Consider the following 26,595-nt stretch of genomic DNA (forward strand, 5'->3'; position numbering starts at 1 on the left):
GACTTTGGCGGTCTACTGAGTCAAATGCCTTCTCAAAATCAATTAATATCATATAGATTTTGGAGCCCCACTCTTTGCTACCTTCCGTCAGTAGTTGTAGAGTAAATATCAGGTCCGCACAAGAACTGTTCAGTCTGAATCCATGTTGCTTGTCGCTAAGGTTTCTGTCTAGCTGCTAGATGATTCTCTGCAGTAAAATTTGCGTCAGCAATTTGCTAGGTATAGAAATCATCCAGATTCCTTGCCAGTTGCCTGGGAGGGACGCAACATCTTTCTTAAAGATCCTCACAAGGGTGCTGCGTTCCCTATCTGAAGGTATGTTGGCGGTCACTCAGATTACTTGGAAAGCACTGTCCAGAACTTGTGGCAGGTCAGAGCAGTCACTTTTATCATTTCCGCGGATATCCTGTCTTCACTAAGCGACTTCCATTTTTCAGCTTCTTTGCTGTTGCTATAATTTCGGTGGATGACGGCAGATCTGTGCCTTCTGTCTAAGGAAACAGTGTTGTTGTTGGGATCTCTGGGGGATCTTCTGGTGGATATCTGCTCAACAGCCTGGCCAAGATTTCGTTTACATCAGACTAATCGATTATCAGGATTCCCGAGCGGTCTTTTATTGGTCCATGTTGAATAGAAGAGTTCTATCGAATAATCTCATTAGTAATTTTATAGACGGCTCGTGAGTTACCTCTCTTCAATGCCTCTTTTGCCTGCGCTGCTTTCCACTCCAGTAGGTTTTCTGGCACTCTTCTTTACCGTTTTATCCGCAGCTCTGTATTCATAGTTTCTGAGGATCTGTCGGTCAGGGATTTGTCTTTGGATAAGTGATGCCTTTAATTTTTTCCTTGTCTCTACAAGTTACCATGATAGCCAGACTTTGAAGACTTGCTTGAATTCTCTCTCTCTCAATTTCTCCCAGTCAAAGACTGGGTTAAAGGGAGCCTTTTTGCATTTCTATTTCTTTTGAATTTAAGGCAGATTTTACCTGCCATCAGGTTTGGATGTAGGCCAACGTTAACTCCTCAACATTCCCTTATATCAAGTAAGCTTTATCTTCACTTATTACTCCAAAGACAATTGTCAATCTGATTTCGGGCTCCGTGGCCCTGGGGGGACACGGAGCCCTAGAGGGTTAAGTGGGGGCCTTAAAACCAGTGTGATTGGGGCAATTACGTAACAAAAAAGACACTTGGCCGGTTTTAGTCATTACAATTTTTGGAACTGAAAGAAGTGTCACTTACCATTAAAAGAATATGTTCTTCCAGCAAGCATCCCAATCACTGTGGTATGTATATTCTTGGAAAGAAACCAAAAAAGGCGCCCGGAAAGCATTGATTGATAGCATTTACCAAAAATCCAACTCCAATTAAGAAATCTATTACGCAATTAACTTAGACAAATTCTATTATTTTATATCAAATATTTAACATTCAAATGTATTTTTCAATGGAAATTATGACAATAACATACAGATGCGGTGGGTACTGGTTGCTTTTATTCATTGCATTGTTTCATCGACATAATAAACTTGGCAAGCAAATGCATTTTCCACCGGAAACTTAGATATGATATTTACAACATAGGACTCTCATGGTATAGCGACAAAATTCTTTGGAAAGCAACGTTTCCAGGAATGCTCTTATCTCAAAGACCAGAATCGAGAGATTGAAAACTCCAATTGGTTTTAGTATACCCCCTGTGTGTGTATTAGGAATGGTGGTATATGTTTGTATTAGGAATAATGGGATGTGTTTGTATTGGGAGTATTGCCTACCATACTTCTAAAGGCCCCCCTCCCCCTTCTGTGCGTATTGGGAGTAAATTAATTGATTTATGTACTGTCAAGCTGAATACTAATGGTGAACCTCAATGAGACACCAAGGATACAAATGCCAAGGAGTATATATAGACTATTCAATGTCGCACAGATTTTCGCATAGTCTATCTCTAAGAAATAATTAAAAATCATGATAAATTCCCACCAGATCGACTTTACACTGTTTTCGAAAAAATTATCAGGATCCAGAGTCTAAATTATACCCCAAGAAGTTTCTTTCAAATATATATCTATAACCATCCTTCCCTCTATAGGGTACTGAGTTTTGATGGCCTTAGAACAAACAAAGGGTTACCGAAGTAAAATATTCCAAATACGTAGACTGACAGCCAAAATGAGGCTGAAAATGAGGGTTTCGACTCTCATACCCTAGACAAATCCTCATAATCAGGGATTAAGCTGTTTTTTTGCATGGACCATGGGTAGCTGTATTGGTCTCTGACAGCTTGGTGCTGCAGAGATTTACTAGTAGTAGTATTGGTAGTATTATTTTTTTGTGCTTATAATTGTAAGTTTTTATTTATAAGAACATCTATACTGTATACTATGTTTTTTATATTTTTATTTATAAATTTTATAATATAAGTATACTATACATAAATTTGTGTTGCTTTTTGTTGCACTTTTGTTTACTGGCATTCGCCCCGAGTAATGTATTACGATTTATTTTGAATTAATTCCCTTCAAATAAACATAACTGACTTAAATTCAGACATTATGTCTTTGCCAACCCCATAGATTTTTAAGAAAAAACGTCTGTAGTAAAAAGTTAAATTTAAGAACGGGGATTGTAACCAATCTTTATTTCCACGCCAACGTCAGGAAAAACGGACGGGAGACACCAATATATAATGATCTTCATATCCATTGACACTTCCTGTGTTTTCTTCCAGATTTTTCCATGTACCTATTTAGAGATGGGATGACTTTGGCTGAGCTTAACACGTCACACCACTAGCTTCCGTTACAAACCAAATCAGCGATACCAGAACTTGAACCCCGCTCTTGCGGAAACAGCATTTTAAGCCGAACATGTCAGCCATTCGGCTATTACGGCCCAAAACCTGAACTCTTATTTGGCTGGTATCTTTATTATACAGCGACTCGAACTTATTTCCCCCGTACCCGGAGGAGAGTCCTGAAGCCGCTGTACTGTTGTAACAAATAAAATCCTCATGGCAATGCCAAACGAGGTTTGTATTCAATTGTCTGTGCTGAGTTGTATTAGGTTGAGTGTAATTTTTTTTCATTTTCGGGTGCCAGCGTTGAGTTAAATGGTTATGCATTCAGCTGCTATTCTTTATTTAATAAAGCTTTGCGATGTCTGTTTACCCAACTGTTCTATGTTGTGCGTTGAACAGGCTTGTACTCAATAGCAGTATAGCGTCTATTCATGCAGAACATAAATTGGATTGGAATATACCCAATACCCAATGCACATATACACAATAATATCAAGATATATTCAACCTTCAGATGTTATTTGATTCTAGTAACTCAAATGGTTGAAATTTTAATCGCTTATCAACTAAAGGTAGTTCTGAGGGAATGGTGACTCCCACGCCCCATTATATATATGTTATAATATGGTAATAATTTATTCCTCCTTTCACAAGTTGATTGATTTGATTGACCTAGCTTCACTTTTTGGCTGTGCACAATATAATGCACAAGTGCCAAATGAGGAGTGTGGGCAATATAAAATATTATTTAGTATTGAAGAATGCATAAATTTAAAACTGTTAAAGTCGTAGGCGCCAAGAAAAGAATTTTAATATAGAAATCCAGAGCAATCCTTTGAAATCCAGTACAGTCCTTAGAAATAAAGTAGTGAGGTGGTTATGGAATTGAACACTCAAGGATCCCAGCCTTTAAGGACTCCAACCACCAAGTACCCCAACCGTCAAGGACCTCAGCCTACAAGGGCCCCAACACTCCTCCCCCCAAACCTTTTGTCTCCTCTCCTCCATTTTTATAATTTTTTGAAGTTTAATTTTTATTAATCTTATTTTTATTTTATTTTTTTAACAAAGAAATGTTTTACAGCTTTTTCTTACATGCCTTAAAATGGCAGGAAATATACTTAAGAAAATTCACATTTAATATTTTCGAAATACAAATGAGAATTATATAGATATATTAGTCGTGTCTTTTACTATTTGAAATATAGTGTTTGTAGTAGCACTTTTTTGGACTGAACTTTTTTTTTACTTGGAAATTATTCTACTTTTATTCGTTTTTCATTTTTTTTTAATTATTCGGTCGTTTCAATGGTACTCTATATCATTTTTCCAAAGTATATTTTTTTCATGGATATATTTTTCAATGGATTATTATTATTCATGAGAATATTTTTAATATATCGATAAACAGAGGTCTACTTTCAAGTTATTTTGGGTATATGTTTCAAAAGAATCATTTTTCCAAGGTATTTTTTTTCAAATGATTAATTTTTCCAGAGCATATTTTTTTTCACGGGTACATTTTTCCATGGATAATTATTTTTCATGAGAGTAATTTTAATAGATTGATAAACCAAAAATCTACCTGCAAGTTGTTTTTATACATTTTTCTAATGAATCATTTTTCCAATGTATATTTTTTAATGGATATATTTTTCCATGGGTAATTGTTTTTCATGAGGATATTTTTAATAGGTCAATAAACAGAGGTATACTTCCAAATTTTTCGGGTATACTTAAAAATGAATCATTTTTCTATGGTATATTTTTTTATTGCTATATTTTTCAATGGATAATTATTTTTCATGAGAATATTTTTAATAAATGGGATAACGAAAGCCTACTTCCAAGTTGTTTTGGGTATATTTTTCAAATGAATCATTTTCCAAGAATTTTTTTTCGTGGATTTTTTTTCCATCGGCATTTGTTTTTCATGAGGATATTTTTAAAATATCGATAAAAAAGGTCTACTTCCAAGTTTTTTATGTATATTTTTCAAATGAATAATATTTCAAAGGTATTTTTTTTCATGGATATATTTTTCCATGGTTAATTATTTTTCACGAGGATACTTTTAATATATAAATACACAGATGTCTACTTCCAAGTTTTTTTGGGTATACTTTTCAAATGAACCATTTTATCCGATGTATAGTTTTTTCATGGACAGCCCATATTTTTCCATTGGTACTTATTTTTCATGAGGATATTTTAAAACTGTATCAATAAAAAAAGGTCGACTTCCAAGTTTTTTGACATATTTTTCAACTGAATCATTTTTGCAGGGAAAAATTTTTTCATGATATATTTTTCAATGGGTACTTGTTTTTCATGAGCATATTTTTAATATACCGATAAACAGAGGTCAGCTTCCAAGATTTTTTTGGTATTTTTTTTAAATGAATCATTTTTTCAAGGTACAATTTTTTCCTGGATATATTTATCCATGGGTAATTATTTTCCAAGAGCTATTTTTGATAAATAGATAAACAGAGGTTTACTTCCAAGTTTTTTAGATATATTTTTCAAATAATTCTTTTTTCAAGGATATATTTTTAAAGGAATCATTTAGGCAAAGAGAGTTAGAGAGACATATACACATACTAATACAAAGATTCGGACATACAAATAGACAAAGATAGGCACTGAGACAAGCAAATACCCGCCCAGACACACAGGCATAGAGAGTGAGAGAGGCAAAAACAAATACAAATATATAGATTCAGACATACAAACCAACAAAGATAGGCACTGGGACAAGCATACAACCGCTCAGACACACAGACAAAGAGAGTGAGAGAAAAAAAAATATAAAAATATATAGATTCAGACATAAAAAACGAAAAAAACAGGCACTGGGGCAAGCAAACACCCGCCCAGACACATCAGCAAAGAGAGTAAGAATGACAAAAACTCATACAAATATGTAGATTAAGACATACAAACCAACAAAGACAGGCAGTGGGATAGGCAAAGACCCGCCCAAATACACAAGCAAAGAGAGTGAGAAAGACAAAAACACATACGAATATATAGATTAAGTAATAGAAACTGACGAAACATACGGGGGTTAGCAAACACCTGCCCAGACACACAGACAAAGAGAGTGAGAGAGACAAAAAAAAACTACAAATATATATATTCAGACATACAAACCAACAAAGACAAACACTTGGACAAGCAAACACCAAACCAGACATATAGGTGAAGAGATTGAAAGACAAAAACACATACAAATATATAGATTCACACATACAAACCGACAAAGACAGGCATTGGGACAACCAAATACCCGCCCAGACATACAGGCAAAGAGAGGGAGAGAAAGAGACAAAAATGCATACAAATATATAGATTCAGACATAAAAAACGACCAAGACAAACGCTGGGATAGGCAAACACCTGCCCACACACACAGGCGAAGAGAGTGAGAGACACAAAAACACATGCAAATACATACATTCAGACATACAAACTTACAAAGACAGGTACAGGCAAAGAAAGTGAGAGAAACAAAAACACATAAAAATACTTAAATTCAGGCATACAAACCAACAAAAATAGGCAGTAGAACAAGCAAACACCCACCTAGACACACATGTAAAGAGAGTGAGAGAGACAAGAAACATACAAATATGTATATTCAGACAGACAGTCTGACACAGACATGCGCTGGGACAAGCAAATTCCCACCCAAAAACACAGGCAAAGAGAGAAAGAGAGACAAAAACACATACAGATCCATAGATTCAGACATACAAACAGACAAAGACAGGCAGTGGAACAAGCAAAAATCCGCCCACAATCACAGGCAAAGAGAGTGAGAGAGACAAGAACACATATATATACATAAATTCAGACATACAAACAGACAAAGGCAGGCACTGGAACAAGCAAACACCCGCCCAGACACACAGACAAAGAGAGTGAGAGAGACAAAAACATGTACAAATACATATATTCAGACATACAAACATACAAAGATAGGCAATGGGACAAGCAAAAACCACCCAGACACACATATAAAGAGACTGAGAGACAAAAAACGCATACAAACACATAAATTCAGACTTACAAAAAGACAAAGACAGGCCCTTGGAGAAGCAAACATCCTCCCAGACACACAGGCAAAAAGAGAAGAGAAAAAACACACAAAGACATAAATTCAGGCGTACAAACCGACAAAGACAGATATGGGAACAAGCAAAAACCCGACTAGCTACACATGCAAAGAGAGACAAAAGCACATAAAAATAAATAGATTAAGACATACATACCTACAAAGACAGGTATTGCGACAAGCAAATACCCACCCAGAAACACAGACAAAGAGAGTGGGAGAGAGAAAAACACATATAAATATATAGATTCAGACATAATCACCGACAAAGATAGCCACTGGACCAACCAAACACCCGTCCAGGCACACAGGCAAAGAGAATAAGAGAGACGAAAATACATACAAATATATAGATTCAGACATACAAACTGACAAAGACAAACACTGAAAGAAGCAAAAACCTGCCCCGACACACAGGCAAAGAGAGCGAGAGAGACAAAAAAAATATACAAATACATAGATTCAGACATACAAGCATACAAAGACGGGCACTGGAACAAGCAAACACCAACCCAGGCACACAGACAAAGAGAGTGAGATACGTTTGAAAAGTATTGCTTAGTATTAGGGTATGCATAAGTGGAAATTAATAAATTCATATATATTTTAAGTGGTGATATGATAGCCATATGAGCGAAATTATAGAATAATGCCTTTTGAAAAAAAAATCTATTGCCAAGAACAAACTCAGCTACACAATTCGCTTATAATCAGCAGTGTGAGAGTCACTTGAAAATGAATAACTCGGAAAAAAATAACACCTAAGGGCTCCCAGCTCTTACCACACCCAGGGTGTCTGTGCCCAACCTGCATCCCGGGTACCCGCAGTCAACCTAAATTCATCAGACACGTCTCAATTGCTGCAATCTATATTCACCTTTACTTATAGATTGCAGCACACCCGCTCGTAGAAAAAGGCATAATGAGAGAGACAAGAACATAGTTAGGTTCATTTGAGTTCACTTAGCATGGCGCGCCATGCTAAGTGAACCTGTGTGTTCACTTTGTGTATTGCTCACTTTGCCTTTATGTTTGCCTGTGTGGGTGGGTCTTTGCTTGTCCCCCTGCCTGTCTTTGTTCGTTTGTATTTCTGAATCTATATATTTGTATGTGTTTTTGTCTCTCTTACTTTCTTTGCTTGTGGTTCTGGGCGGGTGTTTGCTTGTCCCAGTGCCTACCTTTGTTGGTTTTTTAGGTATGACTCTATATATTTGTATGTCTTTTTATCTCTCTCAGTCTCTTTGTCTTTGTGTCTGGGCGGACGTTTGCTTGTCCCAGTGCCTGTCTTTGTCTGGTTGTATGTCTGAATCTGTATATTTGTATGTGTTTCTGTCTCTCTCACTCTCTTTGCCTAAATGATTCATTTGAATAACATATTTAGGGAAAATGAATCATTTGAAATATATATTTAAAATACTTGGAAGTAAACCTCTGTTTATCTATATTTTAAAAATATCCTCATAGAAAAGATAACCCATGGAAAAAATATATCCATGAAAACAATATACCTTGGAAAAATTATTCATTAGAAAAATAATCACAAAACAACTTGGAAGTAAACTTCTGTTTATCAATATATTAAAAATATCCTCATGAAAAGTAACTACCCATTGAAAAATGTACCCATGAAAACCATGAAGAAATTTCATGTACCCATGAAATGTACCCATGGAAGTAGACCTCTGTTTATCGATATATTAAAAATATCCTTATGAAGAGTAACTACCCATTGATTAATTTACCCATGACAAAAAAATATATCTCGGAAAAATGATTCATTTGAAAAATATACCCAAAACAATTTGGAAGTAGACCTCTGTTTATCGATATATTTTTTAGATTTCATCATGAAAATAATTACCAATAAAAAAATATATCCATGAAAAAATATACCTTGGAAAAAATTATTCTTTTGAAAAATATACCCAAAACAACTTGGAATTAGACCTCTGTTTATCGACATTTTAAATATATCATCGTGAAATATAATTATTCATGAAAAAATATATCCATGAAAAAAAAATACCTTGGAAAAATTATTAATTTGAAAAATATTGAAAAAAAGTGATTCATTTGAAAAATATACCCAAAACAATTTGAAAGTAGACCTCTGTTTATCGATATATTTTTTAGATTTCATCATGAAAATAATTACCAATAGAAAAATATATCCATGAAAAAAATATACTTAGGAAAAAATCATTCATTTGAAAAATATATCCAAAAAAACTTGGAAGTAGACCTCTGTTTATCAATATATTAAAAATATCCTCGTGAAATATAATTACTCATGGAAAAAAATATCCATGAAAAAAACACACTTTGGCAAAAATCATTCATTTGAAAAATATACCAAAAACAACTTGGAAGTAGACCTCTGCTTTTCGATATATTAAAAATATCCGCATGAAAAATAATTACCCATGCAAAAATATATCCATGAAAAAATATATCTTTGAGAAATGATTCATTTGAATAAAATACCCAAAACAACTTGGAAGTAGACCCTTGTTTATTGATATATTCAAAATGTCCTCATGAAAAATAAATACCCATGGAAAAATATATCCATGAAAAAAATTACTTGAAAAAAAGATTAATTTGAAAACTATAACCAAACAACTTGGAAGTAGACCTCTGTTTATGGATATATTAAAAATATCCTCATGGAAAATAATTAGCTATGGAAAAATATATCCATGAAAAAATATACCATGGAAAAATGATTCATTTGAAAAATATAGCCAAAAAAACTTGGAAGTAGACCTCTATGTGTTGATATATTAAAAATATTCTCATGGAAAATAAATACAAATGGACAAATATATCCATGAAAAAAAATGTATCTTGGGAAAATTATTATTTTTAAAACTATACCCAAAACAACATGGAAGTAGACCTCTGTTTATCGATATATTAAAAATATCCTCATGAAAAACAATTATCCACGGAAATATATAACCAGGAAAAAATACAACATGGAAAAATGATTCATTTGAAAAATATATCCAAAACCACTTGAAATTAGACATCTGTTTATCGGTATATTAAAAATATCCCCATGAAAAATAATTACCCATGGAAAAATATATCCATAAAAAAATATACCTTGGAAAAATGAGTCTTTAGAAAAATATATCCAAAACAACTTGAAAGTAGACCTCTGTGCATTGATATATTAAAAATATTTTCATGAAAAATAATTATCCATGGAAAAATATATCTATGAAAAAAAAATATATCACGACAAAAAAATGATTCGTATGGAAAATATATCAAAGACAACTTGGAAGTAGACCTCTGTTTGTCAATATATTAAAAACATTCTCATGAAAAATAATTACCCATTGAAAAGTATACCCATAAAAAAAACATATACATTGGAAAAATGATATAGAGTACCATTGAAGCAACCGAATAAAAAAAAATAAAAAATAAAAGTTGAATGATTTCGAAGTCCAAAAAAATCAGTCCAAAAACATTACTACTACAAATACTATTTTTCTAATAGTAAAAGTCACGACTAACATATCTTAATCAGTTCTCATTTTGTTTTTTTTTAAATATTAAATGTAAATTTTTTGTTTTAAGTATATTTCATGTCATTTTAAGACATAAAAAAAAGCTGTAAAACATTTCTATGCAAAAAAAAATAAAAGTTAAAAATATTAAACTAAAAAAAAGTGTAAAATGGGGGGAAGGGCCAAATAGTTGGGGGAAGGGATATTGGGGCCCTTGGAGGTCGAGATCCTGGGAGATTGGGATCCTTGGATATTGGGGTCCTTGAATGTTGGCATCCTGGAGGCTCAAATCTATAGATATCTCACTACTTGATTTCTAAGGATTGTACTGGGTTTCATTATTAAAATTCTGTTCTTGAAGCCTATGAATTTATTAGTTTCAACTTTATGCATACTCCAATACCAAAGAACATTTTATATTGCCCAAACTCCTCATTTGATACTTGTGTATTACAGTGACCACAGCGAAAAAGTGAAGCTAGGTCAATCGAATCAATCGACTTGTGAATGGATGAAAATATTCTAATCATATTCTGACATTTATATAATTTGGCGTGGGAGCGATTAAAATTTCAACCCTTTGAGTGTACTTGAATGAAAAGTCTTCTGAAGGCTGAATATATCTTGATATTGTTGCTCAGGTATGCAAATGAGATACCTTTCTGAATTACAGAATAAATTATGTAATTGCAGTAACTGGGTCTGGAATGTAACGTGTTTGTTAGGTTTGTGCAATCCAATGTCTATTCCACATTTATAGATGCTATACTACTCTCAAAAGGCGTATACTCAAGATTTCTTCGGGTGGGGATGGTGGAGGCTGACAATAGCAAAATTATATTTAATAATTTGAACAGAAAGTGCCCAAAAATTCGTAAAAATTCATGAATTTTGGGGGGGTGCACTTTCCTCTACCCTTGGAACGTCCCTAATGTTTTCCACTGTCCTAAGTACTACAGATTCCTGCGTTTCTATGGAGGAATATACGCAAGGAATTCATCAGGCGGGTAAGTAATAATAAAAAGTCAATAATTGTTATAAAAAGTTCCCAAAAATTGTATGAAACATTGGATAACATGACCTTGAGGCGCCAATGCGTAGGTGTCTACTGCTGTGTACTAAGTCAACAGGAACTCCCGTAATTCTGAAAGATATATTAAAATCGATTTTTCTTTTTTTCAGACACAGAGCAAAAGGATCTACATTGAAGCCTATGCAGCAGACGGCGAGTTTTATTCTCAATCATTATTCTTGGATATTTTCCAAAAATGGGACGGTATATTGGTTGAGCCGGATCCTTTTTATTTTGACGAGCTGAAAAATAAAAAGAGAAACGCAACGCTGATAAATGCATGTCTAAGCACATCCAAAACTACAGAGAGTATTAGTAGTAAGTATAATAAAAGAGCTTTGTATTTATTTTATTTTGTTTTATTTTCTTTAATTTTATTTTCCTTTATTTTATTTTATCTATGTTATTTTTATTTGCTTTTGTTCTTTCTTTTATTTTACTGTTCTTAGTACTTCAACTTGGTGCTGTAAATCTCAATAGAAAACTGGTCTCCAATATTTGAATTCTTGACAAGGCATTCATATTTTAGGCTCCCTGTATCTTAATAATACATAACAAGGAATACTTCGCAGTTCCATTTCATTTTACCCATTTCACGTTATTTACTAGACCTATGAGATTAAAGTTGGATGAGGGTATGTTACTAAACAAAATAATGACATTATTATTATTATTATCGCTGTGCTTAGGGCGGACTTATCAAACTTAGTCACTATTATTAAACTGAAGGCCACAACCGAGTTTAGTCGGCCACACTGAAGGCCACACTGAGTCCTTCAAAATACATTTTATATTGAGCAACGTGCCCTTGTGACCCACAAGGTCTAGTTACTCAATGTAAAATTGTATTTTGAAAGTATTGAATAAAATGATATAACTCATTATTTACATGTTAAAACTTCCCTTTAAAATTTCTTATATTAACAGCTTTAGTGGGTTTTTTTTGTTCCTGTCTATTTTCTCTTATTATATTATAAAATAGAAACATGTGTAATGAATGTTAAAACTACATTAAAAAAGTTGTTCAAATTCATAGGTAGCGCATTACGATGTCTAAGTAAAGAGCAATATCTGCTCAACTGAATGTAAGGAGCAACATTGAAACTTAAAACAAAAAGAAATTACTCAGTATTTGAGGGGTGTTGCCCATTTCTCAACCATCACTCTTTACGCCAAAGTCTTAGAGTTCGTTAAACATACTTCTCATTCAAATTTAACGGCCATTATTTCTGAGCAGCCTTCATTAAGAATTGTAATAGAAAGCCAAACTTTTGCTGAAAGAGCAAGGGCTGAAGAAGGGACAGCAACCTTACCTTACGAATAGTATATCTTCGTTTTAAGTTTCGTTTAAGTTTTAAGTTAATGTGGTTCCTTACTTTCAGTTGAAAAACTTGTTTTATCTAATTTCTGATCGTTTTCCAAAATGTTCCAGGAAATCCTATCCCTCCCCCGGGTAAAACTTCCCATGGAAGGATTATCCTGGAAACTTTACTTGTAAAAGAAAATTCTCACGGTAGAAAATCCCCGCTGTAGGAAATCACCATCTATCCAAAAAAAGAGTTCCGTATATTGCCAAATAACAAAATCTATACGTGAATAATGAGTAAATTGCTTCATTTAAAGCCCTTTCCCAAGGCACTTGGGGGGGGGACTTGTCATCTTCAAAGGTATAGTTATTGCACTTTTCAATTATGTTGACTCCATTGGCTATCTAAAAATTTTGATCGGATATCCTTAGGGGAAAAGGGGGCGTATGAGGAAAGCTAGTTGCCCTCCAATCTTTTAGGTCTCTCAAAAAGGTCACTAGGGAATCGATTACTGTTTAAATGAACCCTCTCTCAGTGATGTAAAATGATCCCTCTAGGGTCATATGTTCGATACGACCCCTGGAAAAAACAAACCAATTTACAAACTAAAAAAAGATAAATATTCTTTTTTTTAGATAGGAGCATGAAATCTCTACATTAGGGTTCTTTGATATGCTGTATCTGATGGTGTTAATTTATTAAGACTATTAAGGGTTGTCTTCTCCGTTTTTTGAATCCAGGCAAATATTCTCAGGCTCGTAACTTTGGATGGGTCACATCAAATCTAATAAATTTTTTTTATATATGGAATCACCGATGCTATCAAAATTCCGTTTCTTAGAGTGTCGTTTACTACCAGGCCGAGTAGCTCATTACTTATAATTAGTTACCACGAACTGTTCGATTTTTTTACCAGGGTACTTAATATGGAAGTTGTCGTAGAAACTATTATGGAAGTTGTCATAGAACGAGGGGATTTATTCAATTAAAAATTTAAAGTTCTAGTACATTTTGTAAGAGTCAAAAATGATTGGATGGTCCGTAACCTTCCCCCCCATCCCACCCTCTTATGCCCCTTCTTTCCCCAAAGATATCTGATGACAATTTTGGGATGGCCATTTGGATCAGTTTAGTCAAAGATCCTGTAACTATGCTTTTGGGAATGACAAGACCCCCCAAAGCCTTTGGGGCAAGAGCAATGCATTTCACAAATAGAATTTGTTGTTGGGAAAAGGGGCATGTTTGATCCCTGATGTCAAAAAGGCTGCAGTATTAAGATGAAACATTTCTTAGGAAATGTTGAGGGGAGTGTTGAACCCAATCAAAACATACTAAGTGCATACAGGTTGTCAAAAGGGTGCATCTCCGGAATCACTTAAGATATTACGGCAGAAATCTCACTGAAGGATGAGGAGAAAATCAATTTACCAAAAAGCGATGCAATCACGCTGCTTTTGTCATCACTACTACAACTACTACTTCTTCTGTGACTACTACTAATTTGAGGGCTATGAAGTTGAAAGTTTCAGGAAAAGTTTAGGGGGAAGTTGAACTATATCAAAACACACTAGATGCATGTAGGTTATGAAAAGAGTGTATCAGTAAAATCTCGGGAGCTCTCAGGGACAGCTTAGAGTATTAAGTTGAATACTTCAGGGCATGCTGAGTATACTATAGCATTATAGACACGGATTGCATACCATATATGAACACTGAAAGCTAGCAGACGACGATCTAATTCCGAATAAAATAATATACAATACGGAACTTACAGCCTGAGGGACTATACTATGTCAGTAGATATTGATTATACTTGACGATTATGCACATGAAATACCTTTTGATACCTGTCCTTACATGGGTCAGTGACCCAAATTATGATGTTTGTCCAGTATAGCATAGCATTCAAATGGTCTGGAGGGTCTTAAATAAGGATATGAACATCATGATAAAACCAAATAATAATAAGACATTTTTTATATGGATTGAATGAAACAGGTAAAGGGTTGAAATTTTAATCGCTTATCAACTAAAGGTAAGTCTGAGGGAGTGGTTACTCCCACGCAACCTTATATAAATGTCAGTATATGATTAGAATATATTCATCATTCATAAGTCGATTGATTCGATTGCTCTAGCTTCACTTCTTGGCTATGGTTGCTATAATACACAAGTAGCAAGTGAGGTGTGCGGATAATATAAAATATTGTTTGGTATTGGAGTATGCATAAAGTTGAAACTAATAAAGTCGTAGGTGCCAAGAAAAGAACTTTAATATAGAAATCCAGAACAATGCCTATATATCCAGCACAATCCTTAAAAATCAAGCAGTGAGCTGGTTATGAATTTGACAACACCCACAGTGGGAATACTATTGGAGCTACTACAAATTCCTCTTATAAAAAGTCGTATACATTCTAGGCAATGATATGGCAGCCATTAGCCATCAAGGACCTCAACCTTCGAGGGACCCCAATACCCCTCCCCTACTTTTTGGCTCCTCTCCCCATTTTTAATACTCTTTTTAAATTTAATATTTCACTTTTATTAACTTTTATTTTGTATTTCTTATATTTTTTTAACCTGGAAATTTTTTTCAACTTTTTTTTTCACATGTCTTAAAATGATAAAAATATACTTGATACAAAAAAATAACATATAATATTTTCGAAATACAAAACGAGAATGATATAGATATCATAGTCATGAATTTACAATTAGAAAAATAATGTTTGTAGTAGCACTTTTCTTTTTTTTTGACTGAATTTTTTTGGACGAAGAATTTTAATTTTTTTTGTTTTAAGTATATTTTGCCTATACCAATGGTACCCTATGGCCGCTCATCGACAGAAATCAGCTGTCCCAGTGGTACTCTATGGCTAGTCATCGACACTACCTATTTTATCGTATGAATTAAATTAGTAATTTTCAAATTTTGGAAGGATCAATACTTGCACAATATTTTTTTAAAGTGAAAGTGAAATATTCGAAGAAAGTGTGTGCACATAATAAAATCATCGTTTCGTTGAATGCTGATAAGGATAAATATTTGAACTATGAAACAAGCATTAACCTTGTATGAAATGTATGCGTATGTTATCATGAAAGGAAGGAGCTAAATTCCTTTGGAGTACCCAAGAATTTACATCTTAAAAATCGTGGATATACTAGAGTATCATTTCCATAGATGATAATGCTCAAAGAGAATGCAAACATAAAAACAATTGTCGATAATAGGGGATAACTTCTTGCTACTGTTAGTGGTAACACGTTACCTGTTGATATATCCTGTCATAACCATTCTGGTATAAGCAATCTAAAGAAGACAAGAAGAAGACAGGCATACTCCTGTACTAATCTCGTTAAAGATATCTTGGCTACGGGCTAGAACTATTACCTGTGTAAAAATAATAGCAAGTAAGGAAGTAAGTAAGTTTATTTATAACCCGCAATATAAAATAAATGAGGAATAAAAAACAAAAAATAAAACAATATTGTCCACAAAGAAATAATAAGAAAAACACAACATAAATAACAAAACAATATTTATAAATCTCTAATCTGGAAACAAATAAGTGAGGGGGTCACTGGCAAATATATTCCTTGGAGTATTGGTCCTAAGGTCCTTAGCATGGTTTTCAAGCAGCACTAGAGGGTCGATAAATCCAAAATGGGAAATAATCTTGTGATTTCTGTACCACCTTGGTAAATATAGCAGGAATTTATAATGTTTAAAATAGCTTCTCCTTAGCTGAAGACAGTCTTTTTTGCGCATTAAAGGCTGCAAACCGGAAAAAAAAGAAATTTAGGAGAACAAAAACTATGGTAAAGTTTACATAAGCCTCGGCGGCTGAACATCCCTCTATTAGGCGAGATTTTACCATATGAGAAGCAAATACACTGAAGATCACTAGCATCCAGAGACAAGCATTTAGTCGAAAGTGTATCAGAAAAAGTAATCCCAAGCCATTTCAACTTTGAGACACACTTGAGTAGCCTTGCAACCACATGTCAAGGAGGAGCTCGTTTAGAAATATTAAAACACAGAAACTCGTATTTTGAAGCATTTACAGAAAGCCCAATCATACTCAAAGCATTAATCAGAACATTTAGATTTTTTGTGAGGCCTGACCTATTATGACTAACTATCAGAAAATCATCAGCATAGGCAATGTGACTAACGTCAGTATTTTCTAAAAACAGTAGGAGACAGAATTCGCAAACAGTCCGCAAGCACAGTTTTAAAAATATATGGAGACAGCACACCACCTTGCCTGACTCACTTCTTTACTGAGATAGGTTAGGATATATCAGACATCCATTTTAACCGAACCAACGAATTGAAATACCAATATTGTAGAACTTTTACTAGGGAAGAATTAACTCCTGCTTTAACTAAGTAGTGAAGCGCTTGCGAATGTACAACGTTGTCAAAAGCGCCTGAGATACCAACCGAGCAAAAATAAAGTAGTCTTTTTCGCATTTTTGCCGAGACTAGCAACTGACCAAGTATATGATGGGCTTGAGAACAACCAAGACCGGCTCTGAACCAAACTTGATTATCAGAAATGTCACATTTAGTCAAAACTTCAGGCAATACGGCATACTCGAGCTGCTTGCTCATGAAGCAGGACACTGTAATTGGTCGATAACTGGAACACGGATCTGCGTCCTTTCCCTTTTTCAAAATTGATGTTACAATTCCCGAAATAAAACTATCTGGAACTAAGGACTGGGCTAAGCACATCTGAAATAGGAGCTGAATGTGTTTTAGCAATAACGGATACTTAATGCTGAAATGATTGTAACACAGACCATCCATATCAGGACCATTTGATTTCTTAACACTCTTTAAAGCCCGATAGATATCTCCAGTAGATACTGACAATATATGGGCTTGCCGAAGAACTTGAGGAACAGTATTATGTAATAAGGAAGAAAACATGGACTGGATAGAATGATTAAATGTAGAAAAAACACGAGTAAAATGAGCAAAAAAATCACTGATTTTGATAATCAAAACGGTGGCAGGCACACACTTACTCCTAATAATTACATTGGACCAAGACTTCCAATCCGAGGGCTATTCAGACCTTTCAGGCGGGCTTGACGCAAAGAAGATCCGAACTTACTTTTCGAATTTTGCTTAATTTTAAATACTTCGCCAGACTTGGGCCGATCACAAGCAATCCAAAGGCGAAGCCAAAACTTCGCACGTAGTTTAGTTTTTTTTTCACTTCTGTGCACACAATCCATAATGGTTTTCTGGTGCCAAATTTAACACATTCAACAGGAACTGAAACTGAAGCAACTGCCTTCAAAGAATGTACAATCTGGTAATAGTAACAATTAAAATCGATCTTAGCTGTCAATGACCTTACAGAGGTTTTTAAAAGGTGAAAAGGTACTTTCAGGCTTGATAATAACGAGCCAAGAACACACAAATGATCTTCAGAATTTACTCGTTTCCAATTTGGTTTATCAAACTGAATGTGATAATAAACAATGAAATAGCAAGCAAAATAGAAAGAGCATTGGCAGACATTATCGCTAATTAATATAAAAATAAATTGATAGAAAATAAAGCGCAAGTGATAATCATTACTACCATTGATCATATACCAACAGATACAGTCAATCAACCTAGTAACACCAAAGAAGAAACACATATTGAACCTCTAGCTGACACTACAGTAAAAAATTGTGAATGACTGAAAATGGATTAATAATTATTCTACTGGCTACGAATAAAGAGAAGAAAATACCTACACTATCAAGAGAGAACTTGATGAATTATTATATGGAACAAATTCAAAATGTTCAATGATAATTTCTTAAATTATCAAATATTTTCAATAAGTCAGATGTATCTTAACAGTCTGTATTCTTATTAATCTAAAATAAAACCCAACTTTTTTAAATGATCAAATATTTTTTTCTAGATCAGACACATCTTAACCAAATGTATACTTATTAGCCAAAAATAAAACTCAAATTTCTTAAAGAATCAAATATATTTAATAAATCAGATGCATTTGAACCAAATGTATTCTTATTAGTCAAAAATAACACACAATATTTCTTAAATGATCAAACATTGTTTTTAAATGGATCAGATATATTTAACTGAGTGTATTCCTATTAGTCAAAAATAAAACCATAATATCTTAAATGATCAAATATCTTTTAATCGATCAGATATATATTAAAAAAATGTATTCTTAATCGTCAAAACTAAAACTCAAGTTTCTTAAATGATCAATCAGTAAATCAATATTTTAATTATTTAACATATTTTAAATAATATTTTAAAAATTTAAATCAGTAAATCAAAAATAAAACCTAAGTTTCATAGATGTTAAACATTTTTAATATATCAGAAATTTCTTAACCTAGCGTATTCTTATTATTCAAAATTAAACCTAAAGTTTCTTAAATGATCAAATATTTTTAATAAGTCAGATGCATCTTAACCGTGTGTATTCTTATTAATCAAAAATAAAACCCAAGTTTCTTAAATTATATAATGCTTTATAATGTTCAAATATTCTTTAATATATCAGAAGTATCTAAACCCAGTGTATTATTATTAGTAAAAAATAAAACTCAAGTTTCTTAAATGATCAGATATTTTTCATAAATCAATATTCATCTTAACTGTATGTATTCTTATTAATAAAAAAACCAAAGTTTCTTAAATGATCTTAAATGAAATCTGAAGTTTCTTAAATGAAACTTGAGTTTTATTTTTGACTAACAATAATACATTTGCTTGAGATACACCTGATTTATTAAATATATGTGATCATTTAAGAAATTTAGTTTAATTTTTTTACTAATAAGAATACACACGGTTAAGATACATCTGATTTATTAAAATCTTTGACCGTTTAAGAGACTTGGGTTTTATTTTTGATTAATAAGTACATCCCGTCAAGATACATTTTATTTATTAAAAATATTTGATCATTTAAGAAACAGTTTTATTTTAATTTTTTTCTAATAATAATAAGATTGCTTAAGATACACATGATCTATTAAAAAATACTTGATCATTTAAGAAATTTGGGTTTTATTTTTGATAAATAGGAATATAAACGCTTCAGATACATTGAATTTATTTAAAATATTTGATATTTCAAGAAACTTGGGTTTTATTTGTGATTAATAAGAACACACACGGTTCAGCTAAGTCTGATTTACAAAAAAATACTTGATCATTTAAGAAACTGGATTTTTATTTTTGACTAATAAGAATACATTCGGGTAAGATACATCTGATTTATCAAAAATGTTTGATCATCTAATTAACTTGGGTTATATTTTTGGTTAATAAGAATAGATAAGAGTAAGATACATTTGACTTATTAAAAATATCTGATCATTTAAGAAACTTGTGTTTTATTTTTGACTGATAAGAATACACTCGTTTAAGATATATTTGATTTGTTAAAAGTACTTGATCATTTAAGAAACTTGAGTTTTATTTTTGACTAATAAGGATACAATCGGTTGAGATACATCTGATCTACGTATTAGAAAAATATTTGATCATTTCAGGAACTCGGGTTTTAATTTTGATTAATAAAAATACACGCGGTTAAGGTATATCTGATTTAAAACGTTCGATTTACTAGCTTACCCTAAAAATAATAGTAACATGATAAAGTAATTCATAAAATATGTTTACTGAAATAACGACATGTAGAATATTAACATAAGAAATATATTACATATATTATTATGCATTATTAATATCATTGAACAACTTTGGACATTTTGAATCTGTTCCATAAAATAATTCATCATGTTCTCTCTTGATAGTGTAACCATTTTTTTCTCTTAGTTCGTAATCAGTAGAATAATAATTAATCCATATTGAGTCATCACAATTTTTACTGTGGTGTCACCTAGAGGTTCTTTATGCGTTTCGTCGTTGATATTATTAGGTTCATTGACTATATCTTTTGGTTTATGATCAATGGTAGTAATAATGTTCATATGTTATTTTTTTCAATCAATTCATCTTTATATTCATTAGTAATGTTTGCTGCCAATGCATTTTTTATTTTTCATGCTATTTCATTGTCTACTATCACATTGTTTTTACACAAATAACAGTTCTGGTACGTAGACAAAAGTGCAGGAGTATGCCTGTCTTCTTCTTGTCTTTTTTAGAATGCTAATACCAGAATGGTTGTGATAGGAGCTACCAACAGGTAACGTGTTACCACTAACTGTAATAATAATAATAATAATATAATGCAAAACAAATCGGCCACAGGGCATCTACAAATATCTTTTAAATTGAAAAAAATTGTAGGCACTTTCACCGTAGTATTTGTCCAGTTCCTGCTTGAACGAGTTTAATGAGTTGTCAATGATGACTTCAAAGGGGAGCTTGCTACAGTGTTGTGTTACTCGGTTCTTGAACGCCCAACGGCCGATGTCCTTTTGGAACCTCTCCTCTTGAAGCTTGAGGTTGTGACCACGAAGGTTCGTGTGGTTGAAGCTGAGAACATCGGTAGCCTAGATGTTTTCGTAGACGTCGTAGCAAAGCTTGTATACGTCAATGAGGTCTCCAGTAGCAAGAAGTTGTCCCCCATCATCGACAATTATTTTTATGTTTGCACTCTCTTTGAGAACTATCATCTCTGGAAATGAAACTCTAGCATATCCATCATTGGCATGATGGAATTTTTGGGTACTCCAAAGGAATTTAGCTCCTTGCTGTCATGACACCGTACGCATATATTTCCAATAAGGTCCCCATTAATTCTTGGTTCATAGTTCAAATATTTCTCCTTTTCAGCATTCAACGCAACGATGATTTTATCATGTGCACACACTTTCTTCGAATATTCCATTTTCCCTTCTTAAAAATATTATGATATTGTTTATCCTAGCCACTTAGTTTCGATGAGCGGCCATAGAGTACCATTGGTTCTGCATCATAAATAGAAAAAAAAATAAAAATAAAAAAAGTTGAAAAATTTTCCGTCCAAAAAACATTTAGTCCAAAAAAAAGAAAAGTGTAACTACAAACATTTTTTTCTAATAGCAAAAATCACAACTAACCTATCTATACCATTCTCATTTTGTATTTCGAAAATATTAACTATGATTTTTTCTTTGTCTTAAGTATATTTTATGTCATTTTAAAACATGTAAAAAAAAGTTGAAAAAACTTCTATTGTAAAAAATATAAAAAATAAAAGTTAAAAAAATTAAACTTAAACAAAGTTTAAGAAAAGGGGGAGAGGCCAAAGAGTAGGGGAAGGGTATTGGGTTTTTGGAGGTTGGGGTCCATGATGGTTAATGGCTGCCGTATCATAGCCCAAAATTCATACGACTTTTTATAAAAGGAATTTATAGTGGCACCAATAGTATAACCACTATGGGTGCTGTAGAATCCATAACCAACTCACTACTTGACTTCTAAGGATTTTACTGGATTTCCAAGGATTGTTCTGTATATCTATATTAAAATTCTCTTCTCGGCTTGTACGACTTTATTAGTTACAACTTTATGCATACTCCAATACCAAAAAATATTTTATATTTGCTGCACTCCTCCCTTTGTATTTGTTTATTATAGTGACCATAGCCAAGAAGTAAAGCTAGGTCAATCGACTTCTGAATGATGAATATATTCTAATCATATTCTGATATTTATATAATTTTGCGTGGGAGTCACCACTCTCTCAGACTTACCTTTAGTTGATAAGCGATTAACATTTAAATTCTTTACCTGTTTCATTGAATCCAAGTAAAAAAAATATATTCTTATTATTATCATTTGGTTTTATCATGATATTCATATCCTTAGTTAAGACCCTTCAGACCATTTGAATGTTATGTTATACTGAACGAACATCATAATTTGGGTCATTGACCTATATAAAGACAGGTATCAAAAATTTATCTCATTTGCATAATTCTTAAGTATAATCGGTATCTATTGACATTGTATAGTCCCTCAGGCTGTAAGTTCCGTATTGTATATTATTTTAATCGAAACTAGATCATCTTCTGATCACTTTTAGAGTCCATATACGGTTTTCAATCCGCGTCTATTAATGCTATACTACTGCTGAGGAATATACCAGTAAAATCTCAGGAACAGCATAGAGTATTAAATTGACAACTTCAGGGCATGCTGAGGGGAATGTTGAGCTAACGAAAAGGAATTAAGTGCATTCTACTGCTACTACTACTACTGTTACTACTAATACTACTACGAAGACTATTACTACTGTGGCAAAGGCTATTAAGGTGAAACATTCAAAGAATAATAACTGGAATATGGGACTAAATCAAAACACTATGTGCCTGCTGGCCGTCAAAAGGGCCCGGTATCTTAAAAATGGCTTGGAGTATCATGTTGAAATCTCTAGAACATGTTGAGGCGGATTTTGAACTGACCAAAAGGCAATATTTGATACTACTGTTACTACTACTGCTACGACTATTACTAATAGCAAGGCTTAGGGTATTAAAGTTAAACTTTAAGCTTTTCAGCTTTGAAAAGGACTTATCAGCAATGGTGCAGGGACAGTTTAGAGCATAAAGTTGAAACCTTATGGACATGTTGAGTGGGATTTTTTAGGGGGATTTTGAGCTAACTAGAACAATTTGACAGGCAGTTTGTCAAAAGGATGTATCAGCAATTGTAGGGGAAGCTGAGTCATTAAAAAGACAACCTGTGTATGATTCTACTACTGCTACTACAACTGCTAGTGTACTTTATATACTGCTAATCTACTACTTCTTTTAAGGGTAGGGGTGTCAAGGTGAAATTTTAGTTAATGTTGAGAAGGTTGTTGCACTAAATCAAAACACACTATGTTTTTTACAGTTTTTTTAAAAAAGGCGTATCAGCATTATTTTGACACTGTCGGGACACGCTGGGGGAAATTTTTCGAAATAACCAAGAGGCTTAAAGTATTAAGTTGAAATTTTTATGGCATGCTGAGAAGGTTCTTGACCTAACTCAAAACTCACTCAGTGCATGAAGGTTGCCAAACGGGAGTATCAGCAATATCCAAGAAATGGTTTAGGGTATTAAGTCAAGCCGTCTGAGGCCAACACAGCTACGCACGCTCCTCCTCCATCCCAATCTATTCAAAGCCTCCCTTTTTACACCCGCCCGTGAAGTTCCCATTTCCTTTAGAACTTTCTTTATAACGTCCTGCCATCCCTAGACAAGGACGACCTGCCTTCTGTTTAACCCTAGACGGTTGGCCGAAAAGAACAATCTTCTGCAACCTGTCTTCCTTCATCCGCATAACGTGCCCTAGCCACCTCAACCTTTCTTTCATTATAGCCCTAGAGAGCGGTATTCAACCACATTTTTCGTATAGCCTATTGTTTGAAATGCGTTCAGTCAGTGGGGTACCCAGAACAATCCTTAAGCAATTTCTCGGGAAAACAGCTAGCAAATCTTCATCCGCTTTTTGGAGCGCCCATGCTTCAGGGCCATATTTTACCAGTGTCATCGCTGTAGCTTCTAATATTCTAATCTTGGTTTGCAGCCTTATCTTCCTATTCTTCCAAACTTTTTTTGACTGTGAAAAAACACCCTGCGCCTTTGCTATTCAACTTTTAACATCTTCACTGCTCCCATCACCTTTACCAATAATACTACCAAGGTAAGTGAAGCTGCCCAATCTTTTCATTACCCAACGTCACCTTTTCATCTTCACTTATTCCTAGCCTTTGTGACTTAGTCTTCTTAACATTAATTTTCAAACCTATTCTATTACCCTGAATTCGCAAAAACTCTAAAACTTCATTCACTTTACTCACACTTTCATCTAGGAAGCTTAAATCATCAGCATAATCTAAGTCCAGGAGACTTTTTCCTCCTTATTTTTTTCCGTATTTTTTTCCCATTGCCTTTTCTCTGCTCCTTACTACAACTACTACTTCGATTACCACTACAGCTACTACTAATTCTGCTAAACCTGCAACTGCTACTAAGAGTACTAAGATGAAACTTTCAGGGAATGTTAAGAGAGATATTGAATCAAAACACAATATGTGGACAAAAGCTACCTAAATGAAGTTTCAGCTATATCTAGGAACAGCTTAGAGTATTAAGTTGAAACTTTCAAAGCATGTTGAGGGGGATGTTGAATCAATGAAATGGCACTGTGTGCATGCTACTACTATTACTAGCAATAGCACTACTACTGCTACTGCTATTACTACTACTCTTACTACTACTACTACTACTACTACTACTAGTACTACTACTACTACTACTACTACTACTACTACTACTACTACTACTACTCCTACCAATACTACTGAGGTTCAGGGTTTTAAGCTGACATTTTCAGGGAATGAATGGTTTACAATGAACTAAGTCAAATGCACTATACATTTGTAGATTTTCCAAATGAAATATTATTCCAAATGACATAGAAACATTTTAGGGACGATGGAGAGTATGGATTTGACCTTTCAAGGAAACTACAGGTACCACTGCTACTTCTACTATAATCGCTACATAACTAGTGCTACTACCATTACTACTTCAACTGTGACTATTTATGACTGCCAATATAAATATTTACTATTCTAATTGCTTGCGTTTGTGACTACTTACGACTGCAAATACTTGTGACTGCGAATAATTACGACTCCGACTTCTTGCAACTGTGACTCTAATTACTTTTAACTATGACTGTGGGTGTTTGTAACTACTATTTTGACTACATGCGACTGTGTAATTTACTGCATCTGCAGCTACTTACGACTGCAACTAAAACTGATTACGATTGTGACTTTGAATATTTGACCCAGTCACTGTCACTACTTAAGACTGTGACTACTTGTAACTGCAACTTCGGCTATTTGCGACTGGTACTACTGCTACAACTACTACTATAACTTCTACCTATACTGCTTTTACTTCTAGTATTACTGCTACTACATCAAAACTAGATCAAAAGAGTTTAAGGGCATCCAGATTCTCAAAATGTTATATGTGCAATATCTAAGAAACGGCAAAGGGTATGAACTGAAATTCAGGACACATTCAGCCGGAAATTGAACTAAATCAATGCGCACTACGTGCATCCAAGGTTGTCAAAGTGGTGCAGCTTTGATTTCTTATGAAAGGTTCAGGGAATTAAGTTCAAAATGTAAGGGTATTTGAATAGGTGGTTGATTAAAATTTGTCTTTACTAAAGGTTGTGGCAGGTTAGTAGTTAGACATATCCCTACCTTTTTCCTTGCAGAAGTCCAAAAATAATTCAGATTTACAACCTATGCATATTCATATTTTCCCCGTACCTATCCATCTAAAGTGTTATACTTCAACTATTACCAAAAATTGTTGCAAAATTTTGTCCAACATATAAAAAGTAATCAAAAATCTGGATTCTTAAAGAGATTAACTCTGAAAAAAAAATTTTCGTAAATGAAGTTTCCCAAAGAAAAATAATCAGCTACGTTAAACCAAAGATGAGCAGAAATAAAGTTTAAATAATTTACAAGTTTAAGACTACAGTAAATAACCATTATTAAATAAATGAAACCCAAAGCGAACAGAAATCACAATAAATGTCAGAGTCCAACTGAAAACTAGCAGGAACTAAAAAAAGCAGGGTTTGGTGAATAATAAAATTTTGGTGAATAATAGGAAAATAATAAAATATAAGTGGCTTCAAAAAAAGAATTAAGGATAAGACAAAACCAAAAAGATCAGTTTCCAGAGAGTAAATAAAACGAAAATACAAAGCAGATATTTTCGTAAATATTTCTGTT

General features: G+C 33.4%; 1 protein-coding gene across 1 annotated transcript in view; it reads left to right on the top strand.

Moving 5' to 3' along the window:
• The window catches only part of LOC148954718 (uncharacterized), a 67,945-nt gene that overhangs the window by 37,696 nt on the left and 3,654 nt on the right, over window positions 1-26,595 (top strand). The window contains exon 2 of the mRNA XM_089087221.1: window positions 11,623-11,830. Coding sequence (XP_088943347.1) covers window positions 11,623-11,830 — 208 coding nt within the window. The remainder of the gene's footprint in view (window positions 1-11,622; window positions 11,831-26,595) is intronic.

This window comes from Artemia sp. Qi Xiang Cuo, chromosome 3 (assembly GCF_049724085.1).
Source record: "Artemia sp. Qi Xiang Cuo chromosome 3, ASM4972408v1, whole genome shotgun sequence".
Lineage (NCBI taxonomy): Eukaryota > Metazoa > Arthropoda > Branchiopoda > Anostraca > Artemiidae > Artemia > Artemia sp. Qi Xiang Cuo.